Source organism: Plodia interpunctella, chromosome 8 (genome assembly GCF_027563975.2).
Source record: "Plodia interpunctella isolate USDA-ARS_2022_Savannah chromosome 8, ilPloInte3.2, whole genome shotgun sequence".
NCBI lineage: Eukaryota > Metazoa > Arthropoda > Insecta > Lepidoptera > Pyralidae > Plodia > Plodia interpunctella.
The window spans coordinates 6,335,089-6,356,117 of record NC_071301.1 but is presented as its reverse complement, the minus strand read 5'-3'; the positions used below and the strand labels follow the sequence as shown (position 1 = coordinate 6,356,117).

The window sequence follows — 21,029 nt, the reverse complement described above, 5'->3', positions numbered from 1 at the left end:
AATAGTGTTGCATTTGCCGTTTTCAAAACAGGATTAAGTGAAGCGCACCTACTCGTTAAGTAGGTGACGATTGAAAATAATAAAATTACAGAAAAAACATTGCATACGAAAAATCAATAGCACATCTTGCAATATGCAATCAAAATTTAAAAAAGTAAGAACAGGATATAACAAAACTAAACACTAATAATTCAATTATTTCCCTTTATCTGATCATCACGTCAAGTCTTCCAGTTAGACTTCAAGTTCCAAAAAGGAGCATCTTGAAGTCGAAGTTGATATTTATCTATTGCCCGTAGCTCGCATGGTAGCCTATTTTTGACCTCGGGGCATCAACTATACTCGTAGCTATTCCAAATTTCATTAAATCGACCCAACGTTTGAGTTGTGAAAGCGAGACAGACTTTTGCATTTATAATGTATGGATGAAGATGGAACACAAACAGCTTCTACTCTTCTATACTGTTAGTATTTTTTATATGCCGCGCAATCGCTTCCTAGCGCTTGTCAATTAGACGCAGACCTACGGTAACATCGTACCACATAAATCCCGATTCTGACGCGTTGCGGAAACCTAGACTCGCACACCTATCGCGATGAACCACTTCTGCTTATATATATTGCAACAAGAACAAAACTTAGACGACAATTTCAACAGTGACATGCAACGTGCGGTAAGCCTTTGTTTTCTTCTTCCTTCGACAATTATATTCCTTAAAAAGGACATTACCTCGAACCTTGTTACACAATTAACACATAGATAACTCTCATCGACCTCACGTAACACGACTAGAAAACATAAGGACAATTTATCAGGAATCATTCCACTGGCAATCGTGTAGGAGTACGCAACATTGTAATGTTAATTTATGCCTCAAGATTTGCGATTTGTGCATACCGCGCTCTTTAAGGCTCTAATGCAAATTGGATTACAGCTAACACAAAAAGCATTTAGTTCACTGTGACGTCACTGGGAGTGAAAGCCGCGGGATCGCAACGCGTCTCTTGCGCAAGTCTCAACTCGATCTCGAGGAACAATGGCGGGTTAATAGAGCCATTCGTCGGTTCATTGCTTATTCATCCACACCCCCGACGCCTCCGCTAGCGACACCACTGCCGCGATTGATATCCTCGTGAGTCAAGCGACAAGCACCGTGTCGACACACTACATCACAACCTGGCAAACTGTGCTTACAGAAACCTTACTTAATCAATTTACCGTATGACAATAATTTGTCATTATGCTCAATATAAGCTGTGAGCTTAAATTTACGATTTGATATAATCCTCTTTTAGATTAGATTCTCAATTCTGTTAGATTCTTAAAATCCGAACTAGTCCCCCGATTTGGTTAGAGGGCGTCGGAAAACATGATACGTTGTCACTTTTCCATGAGTCGTCTTTCAACTCATCTTCACGTACATTATTACTTCAAAAGTTTATTGTTTAAATGTATACTCTAGATAAATATATCTAACCATGAAGATATACAACAATATAATTCCACTTCCAGTCAGTAGACGGAGAAGTCGTGGAAGTCACGACGAGAGTTGGAAGATATTTATTTCAACGCCGTCTTGTTAGAAAGTATAAGTAAACGACAAATTGAACCAGGCCATGAAAGCGTAAAAAATGTATCCCACTATTTCTGCCACGGCTATTTCGAGGCGAACAAAGCGGGTGAGGTGTGAATGTCTTTAGAGCTAAACTATACTAGCTCGCGATTGTGATCGCCATGAGCTGGAAGCGGTCGGGCACGACCAGACGTTATCCAAAAACCAGTGCGTCGAGAATCGAGATATTTTATTCATAGCGCTGGTGATAAATGAGGAAGGCCGTGGCTGTATCACATTCATTATTGCCTCACGCCACGCATTTCTATCAAACTTGTTGCCGCGAGCCGCCTAGCACCATCGACACAAATTGAAGACAAACAGATACGGCACTTCTAAAAAGCTGATGTCGAAGCGGTTCGATTGGATTAAACAGTCAAGGGATCCTGCAACTGCAATGATATCTAGCGCTGTTAGTAACTAGCACATAACGTCGATGTTTGCCATTGTGCAATTGTAGTTCAGATAAAGGTCTGTATATAGGTAACTTACTGGGGTTGATTAGTGACAGATATTATATGTCGATATGTCAGTTAAATAAATAAGGATTAAAATGATATTAAAATAGTAATCAATCATTAATTAACATGCCAGCACAAGAAAATACTATTCTGTACTTTGAATATTTTGAGTCATGTGCCCGCAGTCCGAACCCCGGACGCCATGCCACCTCGAGAACTTGTTTCAAATGTCGTTTGTCGTTGGTAAACAGCAAAACAGCTTATATTTCATCTTGCTCGAGCTTTTGTTACTCTCTAGATACACGACTATCTCCTGGTATCCATAACTTAAGGTGATTATAATTATTACAAGAATGTTTAATGGGATATTTTCCCACTCTGTGTGACAATATCAATGTTATTTTATAATTATCACATTTGACATTGCATGCCTAATGTGCCGGTTATTTATAAATAGAAGTTACATTATGTAGGGAGACTAACATTTATATGGAGTTTTTGTGATACAAAATCCATTCACAATCTCGGTGAATATAATAATGCTAGTGACAAGTCACGATAGAGCGTTTCCACGGAGCAGTTAACAATCGTTCAATTTGTAAGTCCGGCTCGGGGGTTACAATGGTGCACGCGAGCAACGACTCCCCGACATTCTCATGAGTAGAATAACGTACAACAATCAAGATGTCATTTTTCAACTACCCACGTACGGCGAACAGTGAGAAATATGGCCGACAACGCACGCACTGCCTGGCGCGAGGCACAAAAGAGGCGTCCCGTAAATGTCGCGATACATATCTTAGGACTGAATAACCGAAGCAATAGTTCCTTTGCACTTTTTATAACCGGTGAAGTCATAAATGAGATCAGTAGTATATTTATAACCGTAATTGATAATAAATTATGGGATACTAATGTAGCCGGCACGGAGTCTTGGCGCTAAGTTACATAAAATATTACACTGCATGATAATAATTAATTTTTCGCTAAATACTATAAGGCAAGGCTCTTGTAATTTTAACTATTTACTACATAATCTCAATAGTAAAAGCTATAGTCAGGTACTTCAAAACAATTCGATAGTGCTAGTGATAAAAAAAATCGTGTACATAAAGACACATGTACAAAGTGCCTTAATTGAAAAATTAAGAAAAGTGCCAATGAGCACATTTTTGTACCTACATTACAGACTTCATAAATCTAGGTCAATAACAAATTACTCATTAGCCTTTAGTAATTAGTTATTAGGCCAGATTATTATATAATATTAGCTTACTTATAGACGTGGGTTAAGAAGGGAAAAAATATAGTAATTAAGTAAATAAATAATTTCAATTCGAACGTAAAACAATCTAAAGCTCTAAATACGGTTAACAACGAAATAAAGTTAAGAACTTTATCCAATTGTAGACTATACACATGTAAAAAGTAGCTAAATGCAGACCTTCATTTCTGCATCGCTCATTATATCAATTCACAGAAGTCTGCGAGTAATTTATCGGCTGTAGAGGACGGGGGCACAACGTAATGAGTGTACACAAAAATTACTTTCTATACGTATCAATGTGTAGGTATGTGATATTCACATATAGGTATTTAGAATGAATGTATCGACTATTTTGGGTGATATAGCTAGTAGTTTCTGTCAACTTCATACTTCCATATCAAAATAAATTATAAATACGAATGTCCGTCTGTCTATCACGCTTTCACGGCTAAACCGCTGGAACGATATTGATAAGTATGTCTAGTTAGGTCCGTTAAGGGCCCCGAGGTCAAAAATAGACTACCGCGCGCGAATATAGTAACTAATTAAAAAATTGTAATTTTCTCGTTCGAAACAGCTAAAAAATATGACAAACAAAACAACGAAACATCTATGGCTCTATTTAATTTGTGTCGGGAGTTGCAGTGAAAAATGATAGTAATTATTGACACGAACCACCGCTTGGGGCATCCTGCAAAAGATCACAGTCAGCCACTAACTCGAAAATTCCACCTTCATAACGAATCGAGCCCTAAGGCACTAACAGGGGCTTTTGGACCCCCGTTTTGCAAGTCGCAATCGGTACGTAGGAAGTGGACAAAATATTTTTCTCTCATGAATATGTTTTTATAATTAAGGTTAATTCGACGACTGTCGATATTCTTTATGTATTTAAACTTGGGTTGTAAATGTAAAAGATAAGAAAGACTGTGCTTTACAGTTTGTGCGAAACTATAAAGACTGATCAAGTGTGTAGTAGCACATTTTATTTTTACATTACTTTTACGTCTACCGACATCTAATGGCACTAGTCACATACACACTAATGAAATAAAACGGCAACATGTAAAGAGACATTTTCCTCACTGGAAGCAAAATAAAACACGTAAAGAGTGAACTGAATTTTTTTCACACGATACTTCTTCACAGTGCCTACTAATAGGCACTGTGAAGAAGTATCGTAAGTATCGTGTGACGTCATATTTGTTTAGAATGTGAGGTTACTTGAATGGACCAATTGGAACTGACTGAAAACGGTAAACTAGTAAATGGACAGTAAAAAAATGTATTATAAAAATGTATTATTTTGTATATAATTAACTTTATTGATTTGAATGACTGAACCCGATTAGAAAGGGACTAACATGTGCCACTGATGGACAAAATAGGATTGATCATACTCTTCATACCAAATTCCCAAGTATCCGAATCGCGGTGCAGTAGCTAGTAAGAATATATATTCGTTTACATCGAATATTGGATACATCACACGGGTTGTAATTCTCACGTAATATAATTGCCTCGAGGCTCAGCTGACAAGCTCAACAATTTATCCTCCTGTTTTTTGTGACAGAATTATTTACTCGTGTAATAACTTCACCTAAGGGCTCAAAGAGTTTTCTTTTTTATTAACATTTACAATATGACTCAATATAAGAGTACACTTTCATCTTTCAGGAGAGATTTTTGTTAAGTATTTTAATCAGTCTCAAATCTCACAGTCGTATGCTTATTGAGGTTTTAAAATAAAGATCATGTCAAATAAAATAGTCAGGTAAAACGGACGCGAGTCATGTATAAGTTCTGAAGAACTCCTTCTCTTCAATAAAAAATAAAAATAAATTAATGTAAATAAGTACGAGACTTGTGTTATAGGATATTAACTCAAATGATACTATATTTTTATAACATATACATTATATAGATAAACATCCAAGACTCCGGCACTATTAACCACAACACTTCAAACCGTGAGCAATCTCGTCATTGCTTAACCCAAAACGATCCAAAATCTATCAAAACCCTTATTGGGTCCGCCATTGGGCTCTCGCTATAATTCTATCTGCTAACCGGGAACAAATAAGAGTCAAAGGCGAAGCAATCCTTTTAAGGCGAGTATTCCTACGGCATCTTTTGTTGGTGTACGTACAAAGGCGCATCGATCGCAGCGGAAAGTGCGGAAACGCTCAGAACCTTCAAGTATTAAACCAACCGGTGAGGTCATTTACAGACGTTCCCCTCCGCTAAAAGTACAAGACCGACGAACGTACCAGGTATTTTAAACTTAAAATGAGATTATAATTTTGTGCGTTTTTAAACTATAGTTGGCCTTATTGTTGTCACTTTCTCATCTTCACGTTTACACAGTTTCATTCGGCTGTGGCGCCACGATACCCAGGGTCTTCGTTAAACTAATGATTCGACTTCGATTTTACGACCATCAACCTAACTGTCGTCAACTTTCTTTGGAGATGCTGTCATTACCCATTAGTCGTCAGTATTCTTGTCACTTCATTGCCATGTACAATTTCTATTGAAGGATATGAAATGGTGATTCTAGGGCGGAAACCAAAGGTTGTAATTATTTTTAGTATTTTTTAACGTTTGCGCTTTGAACATATAACTACATACATATTACACTAACGGGACAAGAACCTTTTTGCAGCCTGGTTGGTTTAATACTCAAAGCTCAGAACCGTTAACGAATGCCTGTGCGGGCTAATTGAAATTATTGCGAGGCATTGACAACTCTGCGGTGTAGTGAACGTTTGGACGTCGACTACAATATTTAATACTAAATTAAAATAACAGGACTTTATAAACACGTATATGGCAATAGTTTGAATGATGAAAGGAATGCGCTGTTCCACGTCTCACCAATATATCGTGATTACTTTCTTAGTTTAACGAAGCTTTAAAGAACGCTGGTTCCAAGCAAAATTTAATTTTACGTTTTGTTATTTAAAACTTTTGTCATGACGTCCGTTCAAATCAGATTTTTTAAATGTATTATAAAGTTATAACATATACATAGATGCCCAGGATGCGAAGTGGAGGCGAAAAAATCCACGGCTGCGAAAGGAACCGGGAATCGCTCAGCTGAGAGATTGCAAAAAAATATTTCTATTGTAATACAGGGTGGCCAATTAACAGGTATACACTTTAGTTTTGTAATTTTATTCCATGAAATACAAAATATATAAAGTATTCCTTGTTAAATATAGTATTTAGAGCCGGCAGTTAAACAAGGAAAATGATGTCAGACAATGCCTCTAGCAGCATCGCAGATGCGAACGCTTTTCATCACATTTTTACATATTTTTCTCAGCGACTGTGTCTTGAATATTTTATTTTAATTGCTGAAGGTATTAGCATAGACACGTCCGTTTAGATAACCCCACAGAAAAAGTTCAGAAGCTGTTAAATCAGGCGATCTTGGGGGCCAATCAATGTCACCGTTTCTCGAAATTAATTGACCGGGAAACATTCTTTTTAATGTTTCTACTGTGGCTCGTGCCGTATGACATGTGGCCCCGTCTTGTTGGAACCACATGATTCCTAATTAAACCACGTTATTCCAAAGTAATTTTCATGCAACAACTGTCATATTTACCGCCAAAACAAAATGGCGGCAAAAAAAAGTTGTATACCTCCAAGTTGGCCACCCTGTACTAATAGTTCTTTGTCTTTGATTACATGTTACCTGTGAGATGGTTGCCGGTGAACTCGAAGTCGTCGTCCTGGTCCCAGTGCTTGAGCGAGAGGTTGCCGAGCGGGGTCGCGTTCGCGAACTCCAGGTTGGCGAAGTGCCAGTCCAGGATCTGCCGGTCGCGCACCGACAGGTACACCGAGCTGCAACGAGTTTACCTCTCATCCCATGTGCACAGTACAATGCTGTACATTACCGCAAAACTGCTCGTCCACTCAGTTTTAACACTTTCGTGGACGCTCATCGATACACAAAATAAGTTTGATTGTTACAGTAGCAGTCGTGCGTCCGCGAAAGTGTAAAATGCTATAAGACACATTTGGTCAGTGCAATCCTTGTCGTAAATTATGACGAAATTTTGTATAACGGAAAATTATAATACTATCTAATAAAATACCTTATCTAGTGTAACGTATTTTTTAGTTTTCGCTATTAATTTATAAAACCCTGAGCGCAATCGACTGCATGAATTTCATTAAGAGCCAATCACTTAATGAGATTCATGCAGTTGTTCGACAGCAGCAAATAACCGCAAGCGTTGACAATAAAGTCAGGCTGTCACAAATTATAAAAAAAATTAAAGGTAATTGATCTGAACCATTTTAATTATTGTTATTTTCCAAAACTTACAACCCCTGACATAGCTCTCTTTAGCTCTTATACTGTTATATTGGAGCGTTGAGAGCAGCCTCAAAAATTCGACTAAAGAAATGAAGTAAATAGGTCGGTCAGCTATCGTAGAAGTCCCACCCAGATGAGGCCCAATGGGTAGTAAGCTTTAAAACGTTTCCTGTAGACTTACTTTACATTGACAACATGAGAGCTGACAGCGATCAGTCCACAAAATTGTTATCAATGTATATACAACATACTTTAGTATGTTTGCCCTCCGGGGCAAACATACTAATGTTGTTGTTACTTCCGAGTCGGGATGCGTATTACTTTACATATGGTGAAATGGTCACTCAATTAGAGGACCTACTATCGACAGTCTAATTGCTTGTGCTTGCGTCCCCAAGTAAGAAATAAATAATAAAAAATACATTCCACGTAATGGCCACGACTTTCAACCATGAAAAATACGACTATTAGAGTTTATTAAATAAATAACCCACCTCGGCGGATTAGTCTCAAGCTGCGCCAACTTATCTTCAATAGTCTTATTCTGTGACAGTAAAGACTCGTATTCATTACACAACTGAGTCATCTCTCTGTTCAGCCGGCGGAGGTTGAACTCCTGCAGAATGCTGCTGTCTCCTGCTGCGGTGCCTTTCTCTCTTTCCAAAAGCAACGAGTCTTTCTCGGCCTTCATAGACTTCAGAAGTTCTTGGACGTCGGACATTCTGTAAACCAAAGTACCGAACATTTCATCGTGAAGATCATTCTCGATTGTGACCCTTAAAAAAATCCATCAAAATCGCACGAACACATTTGGTTTATCCGTTCGAAGACTGCGACGCCTTAGGTAATTAGAGAAGCATCGCCAACAGTAATCCAGCAGTGTTCAGCCATGTATAAAATATATATATTATATATATGCTGTCAACTTTCTTTACTGATTCCTTTACTATGTACAGAACTTAGTTGCGAAATTTTAAGCCCGTCTCTTTCACTACATGTGGCAGAATGAGAATCAAAATAAAAAATCATACACATTTCTAACAATATTTATAAAATGCGATAAAATGTTACTTACTTATTTATATTTGTCTTCAGTTTCTCTTGGAGGGTTATAAGAGCTTTAAGGTGTTGAATCTGAAAAAGATATATCTTTAAATTAACTCATCCACAGAAAACTTATGTACTTAAAATCTGTCTATAAGAAGTTCTGAAAATGTGTCTATAAGAAAATAAATGAGGCCACTGTACGAGTATGCTCTTGGCTGGCAACACGGCCCAGAGATGAAAGAGATAGCAATACAAATACATTTCATCAAAAAAGGAAGGAAAAAGGAAAATGCTCAGATGAGAGAGAGAAAGTACTTTTCATCAAATATTTCTTATTTTTAGAACACTAAATTAAGATATCATCATCTATAGTTTAATGATCGTACCTGATTAAAACGTGCGCATGACGAATATACTTTATTATAAACTGAGTTACATATAAATTACTTGATTGGGAAAAACATATGGATGCACCTCTCTTACTATGTACCTGTTTATGCTTAACATTTTTCTGCTGCAACTTTATAACCCACTCGAGCGCTTGTCCAAGAGAGACGGGAGTGTCGTTGTAGTAGTTGAAGTCGACTTGGTGCGACAGGTAAGACGTAGCATCCAGCAAGCGGTTGAATTCGCGCTCCACCTGACAATGGGAGCCAATCAAAGTCATGCGAATATAAACTAATAATTCACAGTCAACAACATATTTCTCATAATCTGAGATGCTGCGACGCCCGAGATCAACATAAAAAATAAACTGAAAAATTATGAAGATTCGGCTTTGATTTTACAAGCAATAGCCATCTTGATGTCATTCTTTGGGAATGATATTGATGCCTCAAATATCATATCAAGCAGACCCATAGCTCACTGCTCTCACAACTGGACAAAATATTCATTAAAATGCCAACACCCTTTAACATGACATTTAATACCCAAATATTTTATTTATTTATTTAAACTTTATTTCACAACATAAAAAGTTAACAATAGGTGCAAGTGCAACATGCAATTCTTATGAGATATTTTTTTTGTTTACTCTCTTACTCTCATATTAATTTACAACAACAACCCTTACCATTTCATCCTTATGTTTAGGAACCTGATTGCCAGTTGCTTCATACAATGGGCATTTTTGCTTTATTTTATGAAGTTCCATATTCATCTGCACTGACAATGTTGTGACTGGATTTCCACCCAGTCCAGTCACCACCATTGCACCTGCAAATCCAAATAATTGATCCATTACATTTTTATCACTACTGGTACCTACATAATATTAATAAATTTACTTACAGGTAAAAATATTATATTATTATTATTTTCTTCAAGTAAAGAATTCCCTTGAATCAAATAGAAAAATCAGTCAACATAAAAAATTTAATATTTTACTTGGAAAAATCATGATACATTTTAATAGACTGCGCCACTTGTTTCTTAAAAATACTTTAGTTTCTTTTTTATTTTGGTTGCCTATTTGTAAGACTAATCCATAAGGCATTTGTAAGGTACAAATATTACTTTATTATATTTTTGTATGTTTTGGTACAATAAAGTCTTTTGTATATTATTGTATAATTAATGTCTCTTACTTTTTATCTCTATATAAATTCTTCTTTAAATTTTTTTATTTGTATAAATTCTCAAAATATATTATATCTTGATTATGAATAATTTTTACAATTCTCATACCTCTCTATCTACCTTAATAAAATTAGGGACTACTTTTACCTAGATCAGCTACATATGGACCCTTCCTGTATGTGACAACCCTGCCGCCAACCCTATCCCTGCCCTCCAGTATGACAACCTCACAGCCAAAGGATTGTAGTTGACGAGCTGCGGCTAATCCTGATACACCTGAAAAACAAGTTTCATACTTTTTAAACTTATTTGTCTTCTTCAGCTATGATAATAAAATATATTTTTTCAATGGGTATCACCCCTGTGTGATTTAGTGGATGAGAGGTAGCCTATATCCTTCTCCATGAAATTTCAAGAGAATTTGTTGAGCGGATAAGCAAGAAACAGTAACAAACAAAACAACTCACTTTCACATTTTTAATATTACTTCAGATGAGGATTTATATTTATTGTTCTGAATTTTAACAAAAACTCTTTCATGAGATATTTATCAGATATTTACCTGCACCAATGATGATAACTTTTGGCCTTTGCTTTCCCTTAGGAGGATTTGGTATTGGTGTGATTCGCTCATATATGCCATAGTTGATGAACCCATGCCTTTCTAGAAATGCATGGGTTCTCATTACAAGGGCTGGGTCTCCATTGTAAGGTGGCTGTAAAAGTAAGTGGAGATATTACTATGAGTAAGCTATAAAACACTATCTGGAATTTTAAATATGTCAACTGGAGCTGTATGCCGGCCAGTAACTTTTTACTTGTTGGTAGACATTCTATTTTACAATTATTACCATTGATAAAAAAATAATATGTTAAGTAATAGAGATCATTAATGGACTACACCTACAAATTCTACATAAGTACTTACAATAATATCATTATCTTTGTTTGATTAGAATGTAATATATTCTTACTTGATAAGTAAGAATATATTACATTCTAATATAGTTGGTAATATAGATGAAAGATTAAGAGGGCAATTTATCAAGATCATAATGTAAAGAAGCATAAATCCCTGGTCTCTAACTACCCCCATATTAAACATGATAAATTACAGTGAACTGTTGGTTTTCCAAATAAAGATATGTTGATAAACAAGTTTCGAACTTACTTCCATCTTCTGCATAGCAAGTTCTTGTGTGAGCTGCTTCTTAGGGTCTTCGAACCACAGTTTGAGGATGCGGTTTCTAATTTGGACGAATGTTTGAGCTGAAGCTCCTTGGAGATCAGAGAAACACTCAGCTTCTAAAGATGACATTTTGTCAAAAGGTAAGCGTGATTGAAATGCTGCACCTTCCAGGCTGTAAGATTTGAAAAAAATTTTAATTTATACACCCTTTTTTAATATTTATTGTAAAACTTTGAGTTACTGAAATAAAGAATCTATTTATTTAACACTTCTTCTTCTTCACACTAATGTAAATGTCTCAAATTTAGATGCAAAATATTTAGTACTAGATATTGCCCAAGGCTTCACTCCCGTGGAAATTTTGTGATAAAATATAGCCTATAGCAATCTTGAATAATGTACCTTTCTAATGGTGAATGAATTTTTGAAGTCAGTTTGGTAGTTTCGGATATTACCTCAAACATACAAACTCACAAACACTTACTTCTTTATAATAATAGTATAGACTACTACTTTGCATACTATCTTTTAGCTAGACTTAACAAATACAGCTCTTTGCACAATTTTTTATGGTATAATTGATACCAGGCAGGCTATGTCACAGTTTTTAAGAGAACAATTTGAAACTAATGTATGTAATTAATGGATATTCTGATAGAAATGAAATAAAGAAATTTGGAAAGAGAATTGAGACTGTTTAACGAAAATGTAAGAAAATTCAAGTATTACCTATTCAACATCTCTTTATAGTTTATTTCTTCAATGTCATCATTTTTCGCATCTTCTGGAGACTGTTTATCGTCTTTCTTGAATTCCTTCGAGTCAGTAAATCGGCTGGACGAAGACTCCCGACGTCCTGCTAAAGAAGTGGGGCTCGAAGATGTGACTTTACTTCTTTCAGACTGATCTGATTCAGAGTCATCCTGTTTCAATTTCTCATCCAGTTCACGGTTTTCAACCTGGTAAAAATATGCCTATCTTAGTAATGCTAGACTTCAATACCGTTACATGGAGAAGTAAAAAAGAAATATATTTATCTTAGCAAAGGTATATATTTACCTTAGCACGCTTGCGGCGACTCATTTTTGTGATAATCTCTAAATTTAAAATCACAATTCGAAAAGCCGGAGCAAAACAAATCGACCGACTGTACAGCAAAACGTTCAGTCAGAAATTTTATGACAGATGACATGACAGTGACATTTCGACAAACATGCCAACCAAAGAGTATATAATCACTGTGTTTAATGCCAACTTTAAAAAAGGGCCGGCAGTGCTCTCTTTCCAGGATCCGTCATACACACCCAGTTCACGGTAAAACAGTAGACAGAGGAAGTAAAAGACCCCGTCCCAGAACCCAGTTGTATCTTCCATTTTGCTCAAGACGTGCGCATTGGAAATACATAGAAAACCTTAGAGCAATACTGGACAAAAGATGTCAGCACTCAGACCTCTGACTATTTTCCCAATTTCTTTCCTACAAGTCGGACGCACCCATCTCTGCCCTTGTCACATGCCCGGCCTAATTTACCACTTTATGTGAGAATAGCTTGATGGACCGGGAATTTGTATGGAAGTATTCTATCTCATTTGGTTACAATATTGGTTATATACAATTTTCAATTTCAGATGTAGATGTAATACAAAGAAAGAGGTAGTAAGAAAAGAACTTTCTTTTTTATTATCTTGCCTGCCTCCATTTCTCGATTTCCTCAAGAAGACTACTTTTAGTTTTGGACTAGCTTTATTGTTACCTTAAATCGGGTTAGCACTTTGTGTAAGCTTTCAGTTGTGTCTTCATACATAGTTATAAAGCTCAAATATGTTTCTGAGCTCCTTGAACGAACCTTATAACCATAGGTACTCATTTTTGCTCAGAGGAAGGATAAAAAATATTTACTGGGTGAGGACACACTGGACTACCATGGACACACTTTAAATAAAATCAAAGATTTGGTCAAGGTCATTTAATTATTTTCTTTTTATTATTCACACATACAGTACATATAACTACAAAAACTATTTTACACGACGTTTATTCATACAAAAATTCACTTAAAATTTAAATATTTAGGTAGGTACGCTAGTTTCATTTATTAAGTCGCTTCATGAAAATTAAAACGTTTTTCTGAAATGATTATGCAATGGACCCTCTTCATATCCTGTTATTTCTTGAGGTACTATTGCACTCTCTTCTATGCTGCCACAAGGACGGCACATACATTCCAGAGGAGCCTTTGTTGTCACCTAAAATACAAATTACTAATTAGTTATTCGTAAAAATGACTAGGTAATTACTCTATTTGAAGATATAATTTTCACCTACCTTTCTAAATCTCTTTTCTTCGCTTTTAGCTTTTGGACAAGACAAAACCACTGTTGCTTCTCTTTCTCCCGATTCTTGGCAGCAGTTACATGTACGTTCCATTTGCCAAATTTTGCTACCGGAAACCTAAAACGTATTTTATTGTTTTTTTGTTATTACCAGGACTTACTGCTAAGTCCGAGGATATACAGTAAAACTGGAGAGAACACTCCTAGAACAAGTTAACAAGTTGTGCTTCAAATTATACATAAATTCTTTATACTCTTTGATTCTCCACAACCATTTAACTTAAGGAGGTCCTGGCGATAGGCTGATCCAACGCGGATTAGATTACCTAGTTTTTCGCAAAATACAATAATGAAAGGTCGGGAGACAGAGGAAAAATAAATAGCTATACAGTACAGGGTGTTACAAAACAGGGAGATCCTATGCAAAGCATGCAAAGTTTCAAGTAAGTATATAATTGAAGAAGAGTGCTCGTCAAGAGAATCTCGTAGTCGTTAGAGACGCAACTGACGACTACAAAATTAGTTATTTTCTAACATCATAAGTAATTTAATCGTAAGTACATGTATTTTCGTTCAAAAATTTGTTTTCTCTCCAATTTTGACTAAAGCTATACACAAAGCACCTGCACATAACTGGAACATTTCCCAATACAAGCAAACGAAGGGATAGCTTTGGGCACACATCCTGGATGTTGGAGTACGTGTATTACCGGAGTCATCTGGCATTCTTGGCCTGTAATAATTTGTTATTATTAGTTATGGTGATGGTTATTTTTAGTGCATAAGAACTCTCAACGTTTTATTTTTTCATGATTATAATACCTACTTACCATAGATAAAAGAACTACTTACCTATTCAAGTAAAGTGCATAGATCAACAAAAAAAGAAAATATACCCGGGTAAAGTGAGAGTGACAAAAAACTTAATTGATGTGTTCAAGAACATACCTGGGGGTAAATTTACTTCTTGTGCTTTTACGGGTTTATCTTGGAGATGACACATAGAGAATATTAAATACAGTGATATTATTTTCGAAACCATTACTACTTATTTTTTAAATGCTATATGAATTAAGCAATCTTGCTCCGTGTCTGACTTTGCAATTTATTAGAATATGAAGTACTAGTAAATCTTCCAGCTTTTATACTGGAATTTACCTCCAACTGGGAATTGAACAAGAAAAGTCATTTTCAGTGTATGTTATGAAACGAATTACAAAAGGGGCAAACTGAGCGAAAACCGTTGTAATGATCCGTTCGGTCCTTTTAATGGATAGTCACAGCAGGCGCCCCATGAATCTTAGATAGATGAATAACGATACCTACCAATATTACATTATTTTAATTGCAATTATTTATTTAATTTTTATAGCACAACTTTAACAATAGAGGCACTCTCTGCCAGTCAAATCTTGGAAATATTTTATTTTGTCTCTCTCATCGTCACTTATCACTTATCATTACATTCAGGGCTATAAGGCTGCGAAGCCCCAGGATGGCGTTAAACCGAACTTTTAAAGATTTGGCTGTGTTTTATGGGCTAGTAGCCTGTCTAACATCAACCCTCTTTGGGTATATTATTGTTGCCTATTAGCTGCCAAGTTTATGTATCCCTATGTGCTGCAATATATATCCCTAAATAATTACTTTCGACACAGGAGGATATCCTCCTGTAGATGTCGTACGTAGAAAAGGACCATATCCTTTTCTACGGCTGCGTTCGGGATCACACTGCTCAAACCCTTGCTCTCGTATGTTGAATAAGCCTATCATAAAGTACTTACGACTGTAAGAAAATGGATATAATTTATTGATATATATGTGTAATAAATTATATATTTATATAAATTTTCTTCATATATCAATTTTCGTCATAGTTATAGTAAAGACATTGAACAAGGGATTTCACTCAAGCATTTGATGACCCGCTGATAATACTTACTTAGCTCTATCACCCTCTCGTATGTAGTGTTCATATTCATACTTATATAAAGAAAATTGTTAATAATGGATGGACAGTTTCATCCTGTGTTTCTAGGAGCAAAGATTATATAAATTGTAGTGACTAAATTCCTTTTTTCTAAAATCATTAAGTAATATGTTTATCAAAAGTGCGTTATTTTGTATTACACATTTTTTATTAATTAATGTTATGCTTTGTTCTGGCGAAGAAACTTGTGAAACTGTTCCAACTGAAATACATGTAACAAAAGGTAAGATGGCACGTGAAGAGATACTTCGCATGAAAATACATGACTAGCAATGATTGTTTGCTAGACTAGCAATGACTGTTGTTTGCAAATATCATGTTTTTTGTTTTACGGTTAATTCTGTGGTGGAAATAGTAAATCCTTCAACGTTCTTGAAAGTTCCACTACTCGGTCACCGGACTAATAATGATGGATAAAAAGAGCATTAATTTAAAAAAATGTTTTATATTATTGTTTTTTAAACAGAGGAATACGACGATATGGGTCGACTATTGAGGTCATGCAGTGGCGAGGTGAATGTGAATAAATGTGAAGGAATGTGCAGTAGCCAAGTTCAACCTTCGGTAGTAACAGCTACAGGATTTTTAAAGGTACCAAACCTAAGTACTTCCAACACGTTGTTGAGATTTATTCAGTTTTAAATTACTAACGTGTAGTTCCTTCAAAAAGCCATGATGATTTCTTATTACTACTGATACCGTAACCTTTGAATTCCTAATAACAACCATTTCGATGGTAGAGGGGTGATACACTTGTTTCTATTCAAGCTTATTAATTTACAAACGGTTTACTAAATCCAAAAACGGTCTTTCCACACTTCTAATACTTGTACATTAAATGTATGGAAAGATCGATTTACACAATAGGAAAGATGAAAAAAAAAAAAAAATCATTCCCACTTCAGATATACACCAGGAGAGGTACACTAAGAATTTGGTTTTTTTTTTTAGTCTTTATTTAACCACTTTATCGGCATTATTAATATGTATACCAAATTACATCATTGTAGTACTAATAGTTTTTGAGCTCCTTGTTTGTAGGACTACTACTTACGGAACCCTAAAAATACCTACTCGCTTCACCAGCTCAGTCGACAAGTATTTAAAAAATATATATTTCAGGAATGCTACTGCTGCAGAGAAAACTACTTACGTGAGCGATTAGTGACTCTGTCTCACTGCTATGATCCCGATGGTCTTAGACTTGACGACGAAGATAATGCTATAATGGAGGTCAAACTACGGGAACCAGATAACTGCAAATGTCATAAATGTGGAGAATTCAGCCGATAATGATTTTGGAATTTGTAACTACATTGACATTCTTACCCCTAATATAAGACTGTCAGAGACTTCAGAGATCGAATACTATGAAAACGTCACGTTATGTACGATACGTTATGTATGTATATGTATATAACATGGATTTAGTAGTACTTCGTTGGAGTACCCACTAATTTCATGGTATAGGTACAATCAGTTTTATATGTAATTTTTTTTGGTCAAGGTAAAAACTATAATTTTATGAAAATAATATTAAAATGTAATTTTATCGAAACAAATAAAGTTAGCAAATAACACTTAGTATTTTTATTTTTGTTGTTCCTAGACCCTTATCGTAATATGTTGATAAATTCGAGGTAAATTAAATAATCTACCCCGTTCTTGGTAGCTAAGAGCCTCACATAATGTTCAATTTATGTATTTATGTTACATATAGATCAACAAAAAGAAATAAAATAGCCAAGTATTACACGTGGCGTATTATAGTACAACACGTGTATAACACGTGGCGTATTATAGTACAAGTACAATACAGTTGTATCCTATGACACCACACATAAATAGGTATGTGTGGTTATAAAAAGTGTGTGGTTATAAAAAGACAATACAAAAAAAAATTTGACGGATCTTAGATTTGTCATGCAACTGATCCTTGTTTCTAAACTTTCTAAAGCAACCTGGCGAGACGATTGTAAACAATAGACTTTTAATAAAATATGTCAAATGCGCGTGGGTTTAAATGTTGTAATATTGAAATAATATAATCTGAATTCACATGATATGAATAATTGTAAAATGTACATAATACCATCTTTTTTGAACTATGGTTAATAAGGGAAAGGAAGTCCCTGATTCCTTTTTAAGGTAAAAGACTGAAAAACACGGCACGACAGTACCGTGCTATTTATAACACGCGTCGTCGACTTAATCTGGATAGGAATCTCAGTCGAGTCCATAATTATGTATTTTTATTATGCTTTTGCTTTAGCGGAGGAGTAAGCCGTAAACTTAGCTATGGCTTCTCCAATGCCATGTCCATATTCATATTATCGTCAATTGTCAGAATTACTTAAGGAGGATAAGGAATTGAAGATTGAGGCAGTTTTATTTACCATCCCTTTAATTTATAAATAATTGTATGTTAAAAGCTACAGTGTGATTTGTTCTGTCAATCTAATTCAAATATTACAAAGTGCTATAATGACAAACATACTTACTTTAGCATAAAGTTTGTTTTAACTTTTTATAAGTATGATGGAAACCTTTTAACAAGTATAGAGAAGTGAAATACAAACCCGCACTAACCTCTCGGATGCCGACGCGAATGCATGAACATTGGGCGGCAATATGAATACTTTTTCTCTGTATTTGTTCTTCTGTGATTTATATAATTAGTATTTTCCATAGAAAAGGTAATTCCTTGCCGAAATGGCAAATATTACTGAGACAAACTTACGGAATATTTTAAATGTAATGTTTTTATGTCTGTGGGTTTTAGATATTTTCAGTTAAATAGACCATGCAGCTCCATGCTTCATTAAGTACCTGCCTACTTTTATGAAATTAATTTTCATTAATCAAAAAATGGACATATGTCAAAGTCAATTCAATAATCAATACATAACGTCATACGTCATTGCTTGGTTGCTCTCTGTCACTCCGTCAACAACCCAAGCAAGTTCCAAGTTCCCAATCCCAACCTATCTTTGTGTCGGCTTTGGATTTAGATTTGTGATTTTGTTTGAACTTTGTTGATTTACTATAAATATTGGAATGGATATCGACGAAGGACTGATAGTATTTTTAATTTTACTTTTTTCGTGGAGTGAATATTTATGGGAGCAATACCTTTCCATTCGTCAGGTATATTAGTTTCAATTTATTTTGATAGGTTATAATTTCTTAATCAATAAATCATGAATATGTTATATAGGTACCCGTAAACTACAACCACGTATTAAAGTTTTATTTAAGTTTCCATTTTACTTTTCCTATCAACGTTACGGTCAAATCTTTTAGATAGCTGAAGTTTTAGAATATGTTCTGTTACTAACTTTACATTTCTTTGATTTCAGCTGAAGATTTATAATACGAACAACACTATACCAGATGACTTGAAAGATATGTTGAATGAGGAATCCTTCAAAAAGGCCCGAATCTATGGAATAGATAAGTCTAAGTTCAAGAGTGTCAAAGAATTTTACAGTATTATTTTTACTACAGTGATCTTGCATAAGCGTTGGATCTATGTTGCTTGGAATAAGTCAGAAAATATTGCTGCAACTTTTAATGTCAGTCCTGATCGGGAGATACTAGTTAGTTGTGTGTTTATGACATTTGTAACTCTATTCAATTTTGTAGTAAACATGCCTTTTAAAATTTATGGAACATTTGTGCTTGAAGAGAGACATGGATTCAACAAACAAACAGTTGGTTTTTTCATAAAGGATCAACTTAAGTCTCTTCTGCTAAGTCTTGTCATAACTCTCCCAATCATTTCAATAGCTATTTATATTATTATGCTTGGTGGAAACATGTTTGTTGTGTGGTTATGGTTGTTCACCACAGTGGCCACTCTCCTTCTCCTAACTCTCTATCCGACAGTGATTGCTCCTTTATTTGATAAATTTGTCCCGTTGTCTGATGGCTCTCTGCGCAAAGGAATTGAGAATTTGGCATCAAAATTAAAGTTTCCCCTTTCACAAATATTTATAGTTGAAGGTTCCAAAAGGTCTGCACATAGCAATGCCTACTTCAGTGGTTTGTTTGGAGCAAAGAGAATTGTTTTATTTGATACCCTCTTGGAGAAGTATGATGAGGAGAAAAAAAAGACAACTGGTTGTACTGAGGAAGAAATTTTAGGTGTTTTAGCTCATGAGCTGGGCCATTGGAATTGCAGTCATATTTACAAGTCAATATTGCTAACTGAAGTAAATTTACTTCTTCTTTTCACTGCTTTTGGATTTCTGTTCAAATACTCCTTATTGTACACAGCTCTCGGATTCCCTGCAGGTCAAGAACCAATCATCATTGGCCTGATAGTTGTTTTACAAATGATCCTAGCACCATACAATTCAATATTGTCTTTCTTTGCTACAGCTATGTCTCGTAAATTTGAGTTTGAAGCAGATAATTTTGCAGTTTCTTTAGATTACCCTAATGAGTTAAGGTCAGCACTTATAAAATTAGGCAAAGATAATTTAGACTATCCTATATATGATAAACTATATTCATTATGGTACCATTCACATCCCACCCTTTTGCATAGAATTGAAAATATAAAAACAAAATTATCAGAAAAGAAGCAAAATTAGTATCTTAATATTTATTTGATAAAGGGTAACTGTTACAATGCATTTACATACAGTATGCAGTACAACTAAATTTTAATCTAAAACATTGTACATAATCTAGTCCAGTCATTATATTTATAATTTATTTTAGAACATCAACTTTTTAGATGATAACTTGACTGGAGTATAATATTTTTTACATTTTTTTTAATCCATGAAATTATATGATATTGATGTTCGTCAACAAACACAAGATAAAAAATACATTCAAAGATTGAGGCTAATGTCACATTCCCATATTTAACCAACACAATATACATATAATGCATTTATAATTGTTATTAAATCATTCATAATGTAGTCTTATAAAATACATGATAACTTATGTAATTGTTTAGTGCCAGTTCTGCACTGTACTCTTATTTCTCTTGAACTAATTACTATTATAAAATAGTATATAATACAGCTCTACAACTTATATGTATATGCTTGCACATTTGTACCAATTAGAAACTATGTTGTTTAGATAAGATTGTAATAATTGCCTAGAAAACATGTCATACAGTTGTTTAAACTTAGTGAATTAAACATTAAACACTTTTTATATGTCTAATATGTATATTGATTTATTACATTGAGA

General features: G+C 34.9%; 4 protein-coding genes across 4 annotated transcripts in view; 2 read left to right on the top strand and 2 right to left on the bottom strand.

The window, feature by feature from the left end:
- Positions 1-12,659, bottom strand: part of Su(var)3-3 (Suppressor of variegation 3-3) — a 305,347-nt gene extending 292,688 nt beyond the window's left edge. Inside the window, exons 1-10 of the mRNA XM_053748325.2 lie at positions 12,548-12,659; positions 12,218-12,447; positions 11,471-11,660; positions 10,862-11,015; positions 10,447-10,575; positions 9,794-9,936; positions 9,209-9,358; positions 8,747-8,805; positions 8,166-8,393; positions 7,045-7,193 (exon numbers count right to left, since the gene is read on the bottom strand). Of these exons, the coding sequence (XP_053604300.1) occupies positions 7,045-7,193; positions 8,166-8,393; positions 8,747-8,805; positions 9,209-9,358; positions 9,794-9,936; positions 10,447-10,575; positions 10,862-11,015; positions 11,471-11,660; positions 12,218-12,447; positions 12,548-12,571 (1,456 nt within the window). The 5' untranslated portion in view covers positions 12,572-12,659. The remainder of the gene's footprint in view (positions 1-7,044; positions 7,194-8,165; positions 8,394-8,746; positions 8,806-9,208; positions 9,359-9,793; positions 9,937-10,446; positions 10,576-10,861; positions 11,016-11,470; positions 11,661-12,217; positions 12,448-12,547) is intronic.
- A 791-nt stretch (positions 12,660-13,450) lies between these two features.
- Positions 13,451-17,049, bottom strand: Burs (Bursicon). The gene is made up of 5 exons (XM_053748327.1): positions 16,966-17,049; positions 14,771-14,986; positions 14,446-14,555; positions 13,815-13,940; positions 13,451-13,735 (listed from the first exon to the last, which is right to left on the bottom strand). Exons 2-5 carry the CDS (start codon positions 14,862-14,864, stop codon positions 13,604-13,606), a joined length of 462 nt encoding a protein of 153 aa, XP_053604302.1. The 5' UTR covers positions 14,865-14,986; positions 16,966-17,049; the 3' UTR covers positions 13,451-13,603.
- Pburs (Partner of Bursicon) lies at positions 15,829-17,392 on the top strand. The gene is made up of 3 exons (XM_053748328.2): positions 15,829-16,035; positions 16,279-16,403; positions 16,935-17,392. Exons 1-3 carry the CDS (start codon positions 15,921-15,923, stop codon positions 17,103-17,105), a joined length of 411 nt encoding a protein of 136 aa, XP_053604303.1. The 5' UTR covers positions 15,829-15,920; the 3' UTR covers positions 17,106-17,392.
- Positions 17,393-18,744: 1,352 nt separating this feature from the next.
- Positions 18,745-21,002, top strand: LOC128671646 (CAAX prenyl protease 1 homolog). Its single transcript, XM_053748313.1, has 2 exons — positions 18,745-18,959; positions 19,172-21,002. Exons 1-2 carry the CDS (start codon positions 18,870-18,872, stop codon positions 20,408-20,410), a joined length of 1,329 nt encoding a protein of 442 aa, XP_053604288.1. The 5' UTR covers positions 18,745-18,869; the 3' UTR covers positions 20,411-21,002.
- Positions 21,003-21,029: the final 27 nt, after the last annotated feature.